This window comes from Electrona antarctica (assembly GCF_951216825.1).
Source record: "Electrona antarctica genome assembly, chromosome: 16".
In the NCBI taxonomy this organism is placed as follows: domain Eukaryota; kingdom Metazoa; phylum Chordata; class Actinopteri; order Myctophiformes; family Myctophidae; genus Electrona; species Electrona antarctica.
This window is the reverse complement of record NC_136797.1, coordinates 12,727,212-12,743,547: the sequence shown is the minus strand read 5'-3', so window position 1 is coordinate 12,743,547 and position 16,336 is coordinate 12,727,212. Positions and strand designations below refer to the sequence as shown.

Genomic DNA, 16,336 nt, shown 5'->3' with positions numbered 1-16,336 from the left:
GACCCATTGTGAGGTTGCAGTTTGGCTATTTGCGCTACTCGTGTGCAACACTGACAGACAACAAAGTATAAAATGCATTTATGAAAAAAAGCTCATAGATGGATATACTATGGTTTCTGCTCGACAGCGACGAAGATATACAGTTAATAAATGTTGTGATGTGTCCGTGCGATTCTTGAGGAATATCATACAAATGTACAAAAGTCTGGAAAGCATCAAATCACTTACAAGAAATAATCTCTGCATTTAACGTGAAAAGCTAAATATCAAGCTATTTCATTTTTTTTATCCCACAATTTTGCAACCCAGTTTTTTCACCCAGTGCCAATTATCTAATGTAATCCTGGGCGCTACACTTCCTCTGCCAACCTGGGGGGGCAGCGGACTGACCTCATGCCTCCTTCTATGCATGAGGAGTCCAAGCTGCTTCTTTTCCCCTGACAGGGGGGGATGTCCCTGGCCGGACGTAGCGCGTGGAAGGAACACGTTATTCTGACCAGTTCCTTTACCCTCCATCAGGCGCTCCGGCTGGCCAGGGGGAGGTCGTTTTAGAGACCAGGATTACTGCATGTTTTTGTGAGGGTACCTACCCTAGGAGACACGGGGAGAACATGCAAACTCCACACAGAAAGGCCCTTTCGCCAACCCCACCTCGGGTATGGGCACTGATGACGCGGAGGAGGGAACACGCCCCCAGCGCCCACAGCGTCCCCAGCGGGAATCGAACCCAGGACCTTCTAGCTGTGAGGCGACAGCACTACCGACTGTGCCACCGTGCCCCCTATCAAGCTATTTCTACAGGAGCAATAGAAATGTAAAAACAAAAGAGCTAAATAATGAACAATATAAATATATGTGTATTTACAACACCAGTTCCATAGGGACATATCTTTTTTCCATAGAGTAATTTATTTATCATAATATATTTATGTATTCATCAATATATACTGCATTTGCAATGCATTGCAATTGAAAACACATTAAAAAAACTGATCTGAAATATATCTATCCTCCCAGTTAATATTCACAAACCTCTCCATCTCCGATATTATACCCTATTCATTATGACTGTACACATAAAAACACATAATGTGGGCAAACGTGCGCACGCGCACACGTGTGGGCGGCGGTGGCTCAGGGGTAGAGTGGCTGGATGGTAAACCGCAAGGTTGCCAGTTCGAACCTCGGGGCTCCCCCCTGTTGAAGTGTCCTTGAGCAAGACTCTGAACCCTAGAATTGCTCCCGGTGTGCTGGTTGGATGCCTTGCATGGTTTCCCGCCGCCATCAGTGTACAGCATGAGCGTGTGTGTGAATGGGTGAATGTAACACACGATCTCTGTAAAGCGCCTTGGATAAAAGGCGCTATATAAATGCACCATTTACACGCACACGCACGCACACACACACACACACTTCACTGGGACACAGCGTATGGTGTGGCTACAGCCCGTTGCATGTTGGGTGATCTTAGGGCCTGACTATGGAGCTGTTGCTGCTGCTGCCAGTTAAAGTCCACAGGCGTGTCGGGTTGTGCTCTCTGCATGTGGGGTGATCTTAGGGCCTGACTATGGAACTGTTGCTGCTGCTGCCAGTTAAAGTCCACAGGCGTGTCGGGTTGTGCTCTTATGGGCTGACTATGAAGCTGTTGCTGCTGCTGCCAGTTAGAGGCAACATCAATCTTCACGTCGGGTAGCGCATTTAGGGGCTGGCTATGCTGCTGCTGCTGCTGCTGCTGCTGCTGCTGCTGCCAGTTAAGGTCCACGCCGTTCTTCTTCAACGCATTCAAGTGCTTGATGTCCAGGGTGGTGAAGGTGGTGAACTGGACCTGGTTCCTCTTGCTGGTGGGAGATTTGAGAGGCTCGTTGCGCTGCGGCTTGGCCAGCAGCGTGGCACAGCGGCGGTTGAGGAAGGCGTCCACCACCCTATTGGTCTGAACGTACTGCTGCGAGCTGCTCCTGCTGCGGCCCAGCGTGGCCGTTCTCTCGGGAGTGCCCGGGGAGTCTACGGAACCGCGCGACTCCAGAGACCCGTCCCGTCGCAAGGTGGAAACCTGGACCGGGAGGGGGCCGGCGTCCGCCGCCGCCGGAGGAATGCCGTTGTTGTTGTTGTTGCCCAGCCACGCCCAGTCGTGCTTGTGATTAGGATCTCCGGTGGCGTGCGGGCCCGCCTGTGTGGGAGTCTTGTTGCTCCGCAAGCAGAGCTTATATGACGCACAGTTGACCAAGAACGCGAGCATTGCCAAACACGAAACCCCGCCCAGGGCGTACATGCCGATCTCCAGCTCCGACATGGCTCGGAATTTCCTCATGAGGTCACTCTCGGTCCGGACTTTGACTTTGGACTTCGGAATCAGATGCTTGGGTACTACTTTGTATTTAGGGAGGGCCTTCTTCGGCGGCGCTTTGGGCTTGTCCAACATGTTCCCGTAGCTTCTCAGCACACCCGCGTTTTTGTCCGAACCCGCGCCGCCGTTACCCGCCGTCGTGACGCCGGTAGTCGTAGTGGGTGGGTTGTCGCTCGTCGCGTACGTGCTGCTGCTGCTTACAGCTGTGGAAGGAGATGTACCGATCCATACCACTTGTGGCCTGGTGGTTGATGTGGCGGTGCTTTCTGCGAAGGTGGTCTCTCGCCGATCGGGCAAAGTCGGAGCACTTTGCGGCGTCACCATCAACATGGGCTCCGCCGTCAGTTCGGACCCCTTGCCGCCGTTTGCGCGTACTACTCCTCCGCCACCGGCTATGGCGTCGGACTGAAAGTTCATCCTCAGAAGCCCGGCACCCGCCGCTAGCTTGCTGTTCCTCTTAGACTTCCGACATTCCTCACAGATCCTCAGCTCCACCCGCACAAGTGCCCCCTGGCCTTCGCCCTCTCCCTGCGCGACCACAAACGTGGACTGTGGCGCCTGGCGCACGGTCGCCACCGCCTCGTCTGGGGTGGAGACAGTCAGGGAATAAACACTTCGGTCAAACAGTTCCAAAGGGGTCACCGATCCATCGCTGAACTGGAGCCAGCAGCTGACCACTGCCTCCTGCACAGGGTGGGTGTAGGTGGGCGGTAGGAGAAAGAAAGAAACATACCGTTTATGAGAACAGTACAGTGTACAACAATATAATTAGTAGCCAGTGTTAGCCTGATTATCAGACTGTAGCTTTCTTGAAGCTTCAGTCTGACATTGTCTCCTGTCTGAGCGATTTCAAGGGGGAGGGGATTAGAATTTCCCTCAACCAGTAGCCATTGGTGTTGTTTTTCCCTCCTTCATCTGTGTGTTGCGCTGCGTGATGACGCTAAAAACGGGACTCGGCGCTGATTGGTTGTTCGTTAGACCAACCCCCACCACCGATTCTCATTGGATAATACATTTTTGTACCGAAGAAATTATAGGTTCACAGTGCAACACCAGACCAAGAGACTGAGTCCACTCAGAGAGTGGGCGGGGTCTTTGGGCTGGATCCAGGCTAAGCCAGTGTGGTATCAGGTACGGTCGCCCCTAAACCATCTCAACCCTCGATTTTTCCGCCGACCTCACGCCGACCGCTTGGTCCGACGGTTCTTATATTCTTTATTTTATTTTACTGAGAATAAGGTTAGAAATAAGTTTAGTGTCAGGCATAGTTTTACTGGGGTTAAGTTTAGGCATAGGGTTAGGTTTAGGCATAGTTTTACTGGGGTTAAGTTTAGGTATAGGGTTAGGTTTAGGCATAGTTTTACTGAGGTTAAGGTTAGGAATAAGGTTAGGTTTAACCGTTTAAGCATCTTTTACTTAGGTTACTTTAGGAATACCAGGCAGCGCAGTTCCACCGGCTGTACGCCCGGGGCGAGTTGGTAAAGGGGCGAGTCGTTTGGTATTCGCCAGTGTTACCACCTGTTACCACAAGAAGGTTAGACAATACAATCAATGGGTCAGGAATGATGCCAAGGCGGGAATGCATGCCCCGCCCATTTATGCAATGAGCGGGGCATTCATTCCCGACCCAACAGTATCCGTTGTACTTGTTGTCAGAGTAACCGCTGTACCATCATAAGCGTACCCAGTGACAGCCACTAACTACCGTGCCATATTCAACTAAATATAGAGATACCAGGATATCCATTTCTAATGCGCACACCTCCACTTATATTGGCACAGCGGCAAAACATGTGATAGAAAGTTCAGCCAATCCGTGAAAGGCTTGGCCAATCAGGGAAGCCAATGCCTACACCCCCACAGAGATTCGGTGCATCCGCCACACACCCGAGGACAGACAGATGACAGATACAGGCGTCTGTGCTTTTTCACTTCTCTACAAATGTTGGTTTGACCGAATTCCCACTGGGCACTGCACACCCCCAGGGTCATCGCCGACACACATGCCAAGTTTGAAGTCAATCAACCGGATGGTGACCGAGTTATGCCCGGGACAGTCACACATATAGACGCACACACACACGTCACACACACACACACACACACACACACACACACTGACAGACGGACAGACGCACACACGCACAGACAGACAGAGGTTTTGTGAATTTATAGATAGATGAACCACGAGCCTAACCTATATAATGTACGTATACCGAGTTAGAATGCATCACGAATAGCCCTGGGCGGTCCATTAACAGTGTACAGTAACAAATGACAAGCCATGTGCATTGGCTTGGTTCTAATAGTTCACTATTGACGGGGGCAGACCAGCCACTGTGAAAGGCTAGATTAAAAAATGCTGTTGTTCCTATGAGCTGCCTAATGGCTGCCCCCCTGCCTTACTTTGGGGACGTGGGGGGAAAGAGGGCATGCTGCCATGGTACAATGTGTGAGTGGGCTTTTAAAAACCCCAAGTCATCAGAACAATCATTTCGGCTCCATGTCTGCCTCTCCCTCCCTCTCTCTCTTGTATGGCAAATCAGATCAAATCAAAATGTACAGTTGGGTGCCACCGATATTGTCCCTTATCATTTGACCCATTTAGGCCCGACCTCAAAATTTTAAAAACTCCTCCAGTTTTCTGAAATAAATATTTTCACGATTTTTCAAAAATAGCAGACCTACAAGCTCGTAGCGCGCCACTCGGTGGCGCGCTATGAGCTTGTAGATCTGCTATTTTTCAATAGCTAAATTATAACATAATGTTTAAAACACCAAAAGGGGTTCCCGCCCAAAATGGGTTAACTGTCCTTTTGCGCAGATCACGCAAACCTCAGCAAAAAGGAAAGGACAATATCGATGGCCTCCAACTGTATAGCACATTTAAAAACAATTGTTGTAAATTAGTAAATACATAAATACTGAGACATCTCCGCCAGGTCAGGTAGGTTATTGTGGCCACCTGGTGGCGCTATAATAGGCCAATGTGAAAAGGGTGCCATTTTGTTCTTGCCGCCTTTGATGGCAATTGGACATTCAAATTAATGATTTGGGGCCATTTTGTTCCAAAAATGTGTTTTGCAAAAATCCACTAGCTGGTGGCGCTAGTATAACCGACCAATGTGAAATCAGATCCAACTTTATTGTCACATCCCACATGCATGGTCTAAATCAGTGGGTGAGATTAGGAAACTGTTTCACTAATGTCTGCGTTGTCTACAGACTATACCAGGGGTGGGCAACTGGCGGCCCGGGGGCCACATGCGGCCCCCCACCTTCACTTAATGTGGCCCTCAGGTTAATGTCAGAACTGATAATATTGGTTTCAGCTGTTACAATTCCACAACATGCAAACATGACCCGCTTTAATTACTTCAGTCTACATTTGTAGCTCAATGCTCAACACACCTATAATTAAAGGCATTTGAAATTACATAATTAATTACATAATGTTCAGGATTCCAATTCAAAAATAGCAAAAAATAATGCAAGATTTCAATTCGAATATAGCAAAAATAGCCGATCTACACGCTACACGCTGCGACGCGTTTTGAGCTATTTTTGCTACAACAGTAATATATGGCCCTAGGGAGTGAGTGTGGAAATATAGTGGCCCTCCATCGTCAAAGTTGCCCACCCCTGGAGTGGGCATTAAGCATCGACTAGTAAATCCACTAGTCGACCTTGTTGGTACTAGTTGACTAGTTGATAAGAAAAAAAAAATCTTTTTTTATTTTTTTCCCGATTTTGTAGGCCTCAAGATCAGGTAGAATATAGTTATAGTCACCATGTACACAGTTTTTCAATGTACAAATATTTATTTCCCAAAAAAAAAAAAGTTTATTTTTTTAATTTATTTTATTTTTTACATAATAGGTAGTTAACCAACTAGTCGACTAGTCGACTAGTAAACTAGGCAACTAGTCAACTAGTAAAAATGACTAGAAGTGAATGCCCTACCCTGGACTATACGGTACCTGTTTGAGCTGTGTGATGACCTCCTGTGTGGTAGCGGTGGCCAGGATGGCCCTGTCGCTCCCTGGGCTGAGCTGAAGAGACAGTGAGAGACCAGACACCAGCTGAACTCCCAGCTCTGTCACACTGACTTTATCCTCCATCACCCTGAAGCTCTTCTCAGCCAGGACCGATGAGGACAGAGGGGACAGCACCTGAAACACACACACACTCATACAGATGATGTGTACAGTAAAAACCTCTTTCACATGTTCCTTACAATTCACATCATCTCTACACAAATACAGTATCTGTGTACCAGCACACACGCGCGCGCACGCACACACACATGCACGCACGCACGCACGCGCACGCACACACACATTTTATTGGCCGATTTGACCGGAAAAAGAACAAAAAAAAATGACGCTCGCTTCTCATGGCTTCTGGCTAATGGAGGCACAATGCAATGCCTATGGGGAGTAGGGCTTCTGGGTAATGGAGGCACAATGCAATGCCTATGGGCAGTAGGGCTTCTGGGTAATGGAGGCACAATGCAATGCCTATGGGGAGTAGGGCTTCTGGGTAATGGAGGCACAATGCAATGCCTATGGGGAGTAGGGCTTCTGGCTAATGGAGGCACAATGCAATGCCTATGGGGAGTAGGGCTTCTGGGTAATGGAGGCACAATGCAATGCCTATGGGCAGTAGGGCTTCTGGGTAAGGAGGCACAATGCAATGCCTATGGGCAGTAGGGCTTCTGGGTAATGGAGGCACAATGCAATGCCTATGGGCAGTAGGGCTTCTGGGTAATGGAGGCACAATGCAATGCCTATGGGGAGTAGGGCTTCTGGGTAATGGAGGCACAATGCAATGCCTATGGGCAGTAGGGCTTCTGGGTAATGGAGGCACAATGCAATGCCTATGGGGAGTAGGGCTTCTGGGTAATGGAGGCACAATGCAATGCATATGGGGAGTAGGGCTTCTGGGTAATGGAGGCACAATGCAATGCCTATGGGGAGTAGGGCTTCTGGGTAATGGAGGCACAATGCAATGCCTATGGGGAGTAGGGCTTCTGGGTAATGGAGGCACAATGCAATGCCTATGGGCAGTAGGGCTTCTGGGTAATGGAGGCACAATGCAATGCCTATGGGCAGTAGGGCTTCTGGGTAATGGAGGCACAATGCAATGCCTATGGGGAGTAGGGCTTCTGGGTAATGGAGGCACAATGCAATGCCTATGGGCAGTAGGGCTTCTGGGTAATGGAGGCACAATGCAATGCCTATGGGGAGTAGGGCTTCTGGGTAATGGAGGCACAATGCAATGCCTATGGGGAGTAGGGCTTCTGGGTAATGGAGGCACAATGCAATGCCTATGGGGAGTCATGGTAGCCTCCATGTCGCTCTTGTCTTTAATCGGGACCATGGAATATTTTCCGACATCATGACAAACGATGGCACTATTTTAAGGCAGACTTTCGTAAAATGGAGCTACGATCGCGACCAGGTGATTCTTCAAAGGCTAGTGAAACCCCCGCAGGGAAGCTTGACGATCGAAAACTGTATGTGTTAATCTAACAATGCGAGTGCAGTGAAATCAAATTTGGTACACCAAATTAATTAGCCAAGCCACCCCCCCCCCCCCCCCACAACATTTGTGACAGGAAATTATACATAATTGTGCTTGCATGCAGAGACACATGGGTTTTTTCAGAAAACTGTCAGGATTTAGAAGACATTTGTAGAATCGTCCTCAGGTCTAAATGGGTTAAGTAAAAAATGTGCGTACTTTAACGCATTCTGGGCGGGAACCCCTTTTGGTGTTAGCATTATGTTATGCTTTAGCTATTGAAAAATAGCTCATAGCACAAGCTCATAGCTTGTAGGTCTGCTATTTTAGAACCACCGACATAGAAACATAGCTTTTTCAGAAAACTGACAGGATGTAGAAGACATTTTTAGAATCTGATCTCAGGTCAGAATGGGTTAATTGTCCAGCGCTGATTGCTCACCTGTAGTGCGGTGGAGCCAGGAGCCCGCCCTTGAAGCACCACCCCCGACTGCAGCCTGGCTACGTCAGGGTCGACCACCCTCAGGGAATAGCGCACCAGATTGGTCACGTCCACCTGGCCATTAACAAGCGGAAGACATTTAGTTAGAAGTTAGAACAGATGAAGTTGAAGAGAGCATATATATCTTCCATGGCGGGTGCAAACCTTAGTTGTGTACACTAGGATTCAATGAATCCAATGTAGTTATTTATAGTAAAAAACAAATTCGTAATACTTTTTATTGGTTATTATTATACGTTTATAAAACCCACAGACAGACTTAACTAGCTTTTGCGTCACTCTTCTTGTATGATAAAGTAGGGCATTAATTCAAATATATATGCAGATATTTATAAGGTTCCAGCAACAATATATCAATCGTATAGAAACTTTGAACATATTGTAGACATCGTCATGTCATGGCACCTTAGATTTGGGTGAAAAATCGATCTAGCACACTGTCAGACTTGCCAAAAATGTTTTGCTCTTTATTAGGTCGACATTTCGGTCGCTTAGACCTTCATCAGGACAGACAATTGTCTGTCCTGATGAAGGTCCTGATGACAGTGTGCAGGACTTCTCTTCTTTGTCTTTCAAAGATATACCCTTTTCATTATATGCTCTATTGCCCTACGCACCCGTCACCAGCCTTTTGAGGTGTGCATCGGCCTTTTGCTAAAAACCTTACATTTGGGATGAAATAAAAAGCTTTCTACCTGCCAATCGGAACCCAGGAAGTAGTCCATAAGTACTTTTCCAGTGATGGGGTCTGGAGACATCTCGGACGACGACTGGGCCATGAACGGCGTCAGAACCCTGACCAGAGAGGACTGGTACTGAAGCATGCATCCTCTGCCCTTCCTCGCCTGATCGTCCTCCTCACTGTCCCACGCTGACCTGTGTGTGGCGCACAACAGGGCAGTGTTGTTTTTGGCAGCAAATTTCTATTTTAGCTTAGTCGTAGTCTTTGGAATGAAACTTCATATAGTTTTAGTCACATTTTAGTCTCTTGGAGTGTCTTAGTGTTAGTCTAATTTGAGTCGACTAAATGTCATGTGATTTTAGTCTAAATCTACGGTTGATTTAGTCGACTAAAATGTATTCTGGCGGGCCTTGATGGCGTCGTAATGGCTGATTTTACACTTGCTGAAAATAGCCGATCTACAAGCTCGTCGCGCTGCTACGCGTTGTGAGCTTGTATATCGGCTATTTTCAGCACGCAACCAAGTGTAAAATGACTTATACTGGATCTCTTGTCCACTAGTCCCCTCCTAACACTTGAGTCTCGTTTTTATTTGTTGACGAAATTGTCAGTATATTTAGTCTCAGTTTTAGTCATCATTGATTAGTTTTCATTTAGTTCCATATTAGTTTAAGTCAGCCGAAAAAGGTAGTCGACGAACATTTTTCGTCTTAGTATTAGTCGACGAAATCAACAACACTGACACAGGGATACACACATTCTTTACAGGAGAGGACGTGTGTGCTCGTGGCACGAAATACAACACATTTAGTTGGAAGTGGTTCAAGTGGTTGCAACTATTATAATCAGAACATGAATTAGCAAGTATAAAAACAACATATTGCAAGATATAAAAGATAAGAGCTGAGACCAAGACAATATAATTAACGATATGAAATTATGAATCAAATTAAAATGTCACATCAAATGTATCACTAAAGATGGTTTTACCAAGTTTTATGTCTGTTCATTTATCATTTCAAACTGATTGAAACTCATTGGGAATTATAGGATCTATGATATAGCATGGGGACAGACAAACAGGTTAGGTTAGGTTATTGTAAACAAGTGTAATGCTTTTATGGTGTCGTCCACTCACAGTTAACAGTTTTTTGTATCGAGTTGTGCTTGAAATGTACTGTAATTCTGCAAACTGTTAATAAATACTTCAATCAATCAATCAGGGAAAATGATCAATAAACTCTTTGAGAGCCGTCTAAATTTGATACAGTATGTTTCCGTTTGTGCCTTGAAAGATCTGTTGTGTGTTACCCAGAGACATAATAGTTTTAGTAGTCTAAACTTGAAGAGAAAACCAAATAATTCCTTCTGTTGAAGAATGATAAAGATGGTATCAAACAAATCAAGGACGCAAGGTGCCAATGCAATGGATCCAATGCAATGGATCCAATGCAATGGATCCAATGCAATCAATGGATCCAATGCAATGGATCCAATGGATCCAATGCAATGGATCCAATGGATCCAATGCAATGGATCCAATCCATTCACCCGTTCATCAAAGCGTTAAAGAAGCTAGCCGAGTGCCTGGGCCATTGTCCAGGCCAGTGGTCCTCAAACGTTTTTGGCCGTGCACCCCCTGTTACCTCCTGACCTAGCTGACGCACCCCCCCAACACAAAGTCTCGCTGCATTTGGCCGAAAATGATACTTCTTTAATATGATTATGGCAATTGGAAAATAATCACAGAATGTGAGACATGCAGCTGCTGTATACTCCCGCAGCTGCTCTATACATCTCACAAGAGTGGTTTACCAGATGTTGCTGTTTGTGTTAAATAACGCCATAAAACCGCCATATACCCTTTTCATGTCACTCACCCCCTAGAGGGCGTCCGTGCACCACAAGGGGTGCACGTGCCACAGTTTGGGAACCCCTGGTCTAGGTCACTGTCAAATATATTTCTGATTATATATTTACATATTTATTTTCGGAAGAAAATAATGTGAAATGCAGAACTAAGCTATCAGCGTGGCCGGCAGAGTGACCGAGTTTAAAGAGGACACATCTGTGGGCTGTTGACGGCGCCGGGAAAGCAAAAATTGTGTTCGTGGATCTATGGTCATGTGGGAGATGTGGGAGTAAATGGAAAACAGGATTGGACCTAAAATTGAGCCTTGAAGGCATTACAATAATGGTAATGCCAATTCTGCATCAAAAGGTTATAACAGCAGTTGTGATTAATTGAAAGTAATTTGGGTGAAAATGTTTTGATTTATAATAGCTATTTAGAAGAGCATAACAATCCCTGCCAGCTGGGCCAATGTGGAGAAACACAGCAGTTGGGGTGTCTTAGGGACGATGTGGAGAAACACAGCAGTTGGGGTGTCTTAGGGACGATGTGGAGAAACACAGTAGTTGGGGTGTCTTAGGGACGATGTGGAGAAACACAGTAGTTGGGGTGTCTTAGGGACGATGTGGAGAAACACAGTAGTTGGGGTGTCTTAGGGACGATGTGGAGAAACACAGCAGTTGGGGTGTCTTAGGGACGATGTGGAGAAACACAGTAGTTGGGGTGTCTTAGGGACGATGTGGAGAAACACAGCAGTTGGGGTGTCTCAGGGACGATGTGGAGAAACACAGCAGTTGGGGTGTCTCAGGGACGATGTGGAGAAACACAGCAGTTGGGGTGTCTTAGGGACGATGTGGAGAAACACAGCAGTTGGGGTGTCTTAGGGACGATGTGGAGAAACACAGCAGTTGGCGTGTCTTAGGGACGATGTGGAGAAACACAGCAGTTGGGGTGTCTTAGGGACGATGTGGAGAAACACAGCAGTTGGGGTGTCTTAGGGACGATGTGGAGAAACACAGCAGTTGGGGTGTCTCAGGGACGATGTGGAGAAACACAGCAGTTGGCGTGTCTTAGGGACGATGTGGAGAAACACAGCAGTTGGGGTGTCTCAGGGACGATGTGGAGAAACACAGCAGTTGGGGTGTCTTAGGGACGATGTGGAGAAACACAGCAGTTGGGGTGTCTTAGGGACGATGTGGAGAAACACAGCAGTTGGGGTGTCTTAGGGACGATGTGGAGAAACACAGCAGTTGGCGTGTCTTAGGGACGATGTGGAGAAACACAGCAGTTGGGGTGTCTCAGGGACGATGTGGAGAAACACAGCAGTTGGGGTGTCTTAGGGACGATGTGGAGAAACACAGCAGTTGGGGTGTCTTAGGGACGATGTGGAGAAACACAGCAGTTGGGGTGTCTCAGGGACGATGTGGAGAAACACAGCAGTTGGGGTGTCTTAGGGACGATGTGGAGAAACACAGCAGTTGGGGTGTCTTAGGGACGATGTGGAGAAACACAGCAGTTGGGGTGTCTTAGGGACGATGTGGAGAAACACAGCAGTTGGGGTGTCTTAGGGACGATGTGGAGAAACACAGCAGTTGGGGTGTCTCAGGGACGATGTGGAGAAACACAGCAGTTGGGGTGTCTTAGGGACGATGTGGAGAAACACAGCAGTTGGGGTGTCTTAGGGACGCGCCAACTGGCCAGTCGGGTTGTCTTAGGGACGCGCCAACTGGCCAGTTGGGGTGTCTTAGGGATGCGCCAACTGGCCAGTTGGGGTGTCTTAGGGACGCGCCAACTGGCCAGTTGGGGTGTCTTAGGGACGCGCCAACTGGCCAGTCGGGGTGTCTTAGGGACGCGCCAACTGGCCAGTTGGGGTGTCTTAGGGACGCGCCAACTGGCCAGTTGGGGTGTCTTAGGGACGCGCCAACTGGCCAGTTGGGGTGTCTTAGGGACGCGCCAACTGGCCACGCGCAAATCAAGATGGCGCAGTCCAGTGTTATGGCTAACAACCAAGGGGCCAGTGAGGCTATTCAACGTTGAAGCTCTGGGCCCTAGTGGTAGGAGGAGGGACTACAGGCGGACCCGTGGATTCATGACCGGGAAACCCCGTGCAGCTGGGCTTTAACATTGAGCGCTCGGTTGCACTTCCGCATTTGACCACCAAAATTTGGTGGTCAAATGCGGAAGTAGACGTTCTGAGACGGTACTTCCGGCAGTCTTCCGGGTGCTTCAAAACGCCACTGAGCAACTTCCACTGACATGAATAGCTGGGGGGGGGCGGAGCTTCGCGCCAGTTCAGTCTCTATCCTTTTATATACTCTATGCTAACAACAGATAGCCATCCGAAGCTAATGTGAGTAGCCTTTCGACTAGATCGGATCAAAGCATTTATACAACTGAATAAAACAAAACCTACGTTTATTGGCGATTGCCGAGACTAATGATTAACGTAGGCTAAGTTATTCGGCGGGGAAAGTATTAAGACTTCATATTTGTAACAAATTGGTGTCTGTCTGTCCACTCTAAGCCACTCTAAGGTGCATCCTCTGAGGTTACAGGAGAAAGCAAAAGGTCTAAAAGACGTGTTTTGTTGTCTTTTTAGCCTGGAGAACAATAATGCCCCGGCCATCACTGTGCAATTTCCATTAACATTGAGTGAAAAATAATGACTCTACTGCTGCAAGAATTGAACACACATCCCTGCAGTAGCCCAACCTTCATCCCGGGGACATCTGTGTTGGATCTACACCGTCATGGCCCCCCCATGGAGAATACCTAACATCTGTGTTGGATCTCCACCGTCATGTCCCCCCCATGGAGAATACCTAACATCTGTGTTGGATCTCCACCGTCATGTCCCCCCCATGGAGAATACCTAACATCTGTGTTGGATCTACACCGTCATGTCCCCCCATGGAGAATACCTAACATCTGTGTTGGATCTCCACCGTCATGGTCCCCCCATGGAGAATACCTAACATCTGTGTTGGATCTACACCGTCATGGCCCCCCATGGAGAATACCTAACATCTGTGTTGGATCTACACCGTCATGTCCCCCCCATGGAGAATACCTAACATCTGTGTTGGATCTACACCGTCATGTCCCCCCCATGGAGAATACCTAACATCTGTGTTGGATCTACACCGTCATGTCCCCCCCATGGAGAATACCTAACATCTGTGTTGGATCTACACCGTCATGTCCCCCCCATGGAGAATACCTAACATCTGTGTTGGATCTCCACCGTCATGGCCCCCCCCATGGAGAATACCTAACATCTGTGTTGGATCTCCACCCTCATGGCCCCCCCATGGAGAATACCTAACATCTGTGTTGGATCTCCACCGTCATGTCCCCCCCATGGAGAATACCTAACATCTGTGTTGGATCTACACCGTCATGTCCCCCCCATGGAGAATACCTAACATCTGTGTTGTATCTACACCGTCATGTCCCCCCCATGGAGAATACCTAACATCTGTGTTGGATCTCCACCGTCATGGCCCCCCCATGGAGAATACCTAACATCTGTGTTGGATCTACACCGTCATGGCCCCCCCATGGAGAATACCTAACATCTGTGTTGGATCTCCACCGTCATGTCCCCCCCATGGAGAATACCTAACATCTGTGTTGGATCTCCACCCTCATGTCCCCCCCATGGAGAATACCTAACATCTGTGTTGGATCTCCACCGTCATGGCCCCCCCATGGAGAATTACCTAACATCTGTGTTGGATCTCCACCGTCATGGCCCCCCCATGGAGAATACCTAACATCTGTGTTGGATCTCCACCCTCATGTCCCCCCCATGGAGAATACCTAACATCTGTGTTGGATCTCCACCCTCATGTCCCCCCCATGGAGAATACCTAACATCTGTGTTGGATCTACACCGTCATGTCCCCCCCATGGAGAATACCTAACATCTGTGTTGGATCTACACCGTCATGTCCCCCCCATGGAGAATACCTAACATCTGTGTTGGATCTCCACCGTCATGTCCCCCCATGGAGAATACCTAACATCTGTGTTGGATCTACACCGTCATGTCCCCCCCATGGAGAATACCTAACATCTGTGTTGGATCTACACCGTCATGTCCCCCCCATGGAGAATACCTAACATCTGTGTTGGATCTACACCGTCATGGCCCCCCCATGGAGAATACCTAACATCTGTGTTGGATCTACACCGTCATGTCCCCCCCATGGAGAATACCTAACATCTGTGTTGGATCTCCACCGTCATGTCCCCCCATGGAGAATACCTAACATCTGTGTTGGATCTCCACCGTCATGGCCCCCCCCCATGGAGAATACCTAACATCTGTGTTGGATCTCCACCCTCATGGCCCCCCCATGGAGAATACCTAACATCTGTGTTGGATCTCCACCGTCATGTCCCCCCCATGGAGAATACCTAACATCTGTGTTGGATCTACACCGTCATGTCCCCCCCATGGAGAATACCTAACATCTGTGTTGTATCTACACCGTCATGTCCCCCCCATGGAGAATACCTAACATCTGTGTTGGATCTCCACCGTCATGGCCCCCCCATGGAGAATACCTAACATCTGTGTTGGATCTACACCGTCATGGCCCCCCCATGGAGAATACCTAACATCTGTGTTGGATCTCCACCGTCATGTCCCCCCCATGGAGAATACCTAACATCTGTGTTGGATCTCCACCCTCATGTCCCCCCCATGGAGAATACCTAACATCTGTGTTGGATCTCCACCGTCATGGCCCCCCCATGGAGAATACCTAACATCTGTGTTGGATCTCCACCGTCATGGCCCCCCCATGGAGAATACCTAACATCTGTGTTGGATCTCCACCGTCATGGCCCCCCCATGGAGAATACCTAACATCTGTGTTGGATCTCCACCCTCATGTCCCCCCCATGGAGAATACCTAACATCTGTGTTGGATCTCCACCCTCATGTCCCCCCCATGGAGAATACCTAACATCTGTGTTGGATCTCCACCGTCATGGCCCCCCCATGGAGAATACCTAACATCTGTGTTGGATCTCCACCGTCATGGCCCCCCCATGGAGAATACCTAACATCTGTGTTGGATCTCCACCGTCATGTCCCCCCCATGGAGAATACCTAACATCTGTGTTGGATCTCCACCCTCATGTCCCCCCCATGGAGAATACCTAACATCTGTGTTGGATCTACACCGTCATGTCCCCCCCATGGAGAATACCTAACATCTGTGTTGGATCTACACCGTCATGTCCCCCCCATGGAGAATACCTAACATCTGTGTTGGATCTCCACCGTCATGTCCCCCCATGGAGAATACCTAACATCTGTGTTGGATCTACACCGTCATGTCCCCCCCATGGAGAATACCTAACATCTGTGTTGGATCTCCACCGTCATGTCCCCCCATGGAGAATACCTAACATCTG

At 48.2% G+C, this 16,336-nt stretch overlaps 1 protein-coding gene across 1 annotated transcript in view; it reads right to left on the bottom strand.

Moving 5' to 3' along the window:
* Positions 1–858: 858 nt before the first annotated feature.
* LOC306939788 (transmembrane protein 132D) overlaps positions 859–16,336 on the bottom strand; it is a 45,791-nt gene continuing 30,313 nt past the window's right edge. The window contains exons 7-10 of the mRNA XM_079524486.1: positions 9,068–9,248; positions 8,313–8,426; positions 6,325–6,516; positions 859–3,028 (exon numbers count right to left, since the gene is read on the bottom strand). Of these exons, the coding sequence (XP_079380612.1) occupies positions 1,415–3,028; positions 6,325–6,516; positions 8,313–8,426; positions 9,068–9,248 (2,101 nt within the window). The 3' untranslated portion in view covers positions 859–1,414. The remainder of the gene's footprint in view (positions 3,029–6,324; positions 6,517–8,312; positions 8,427–9,067; positions 9,249–16,336) is intronic.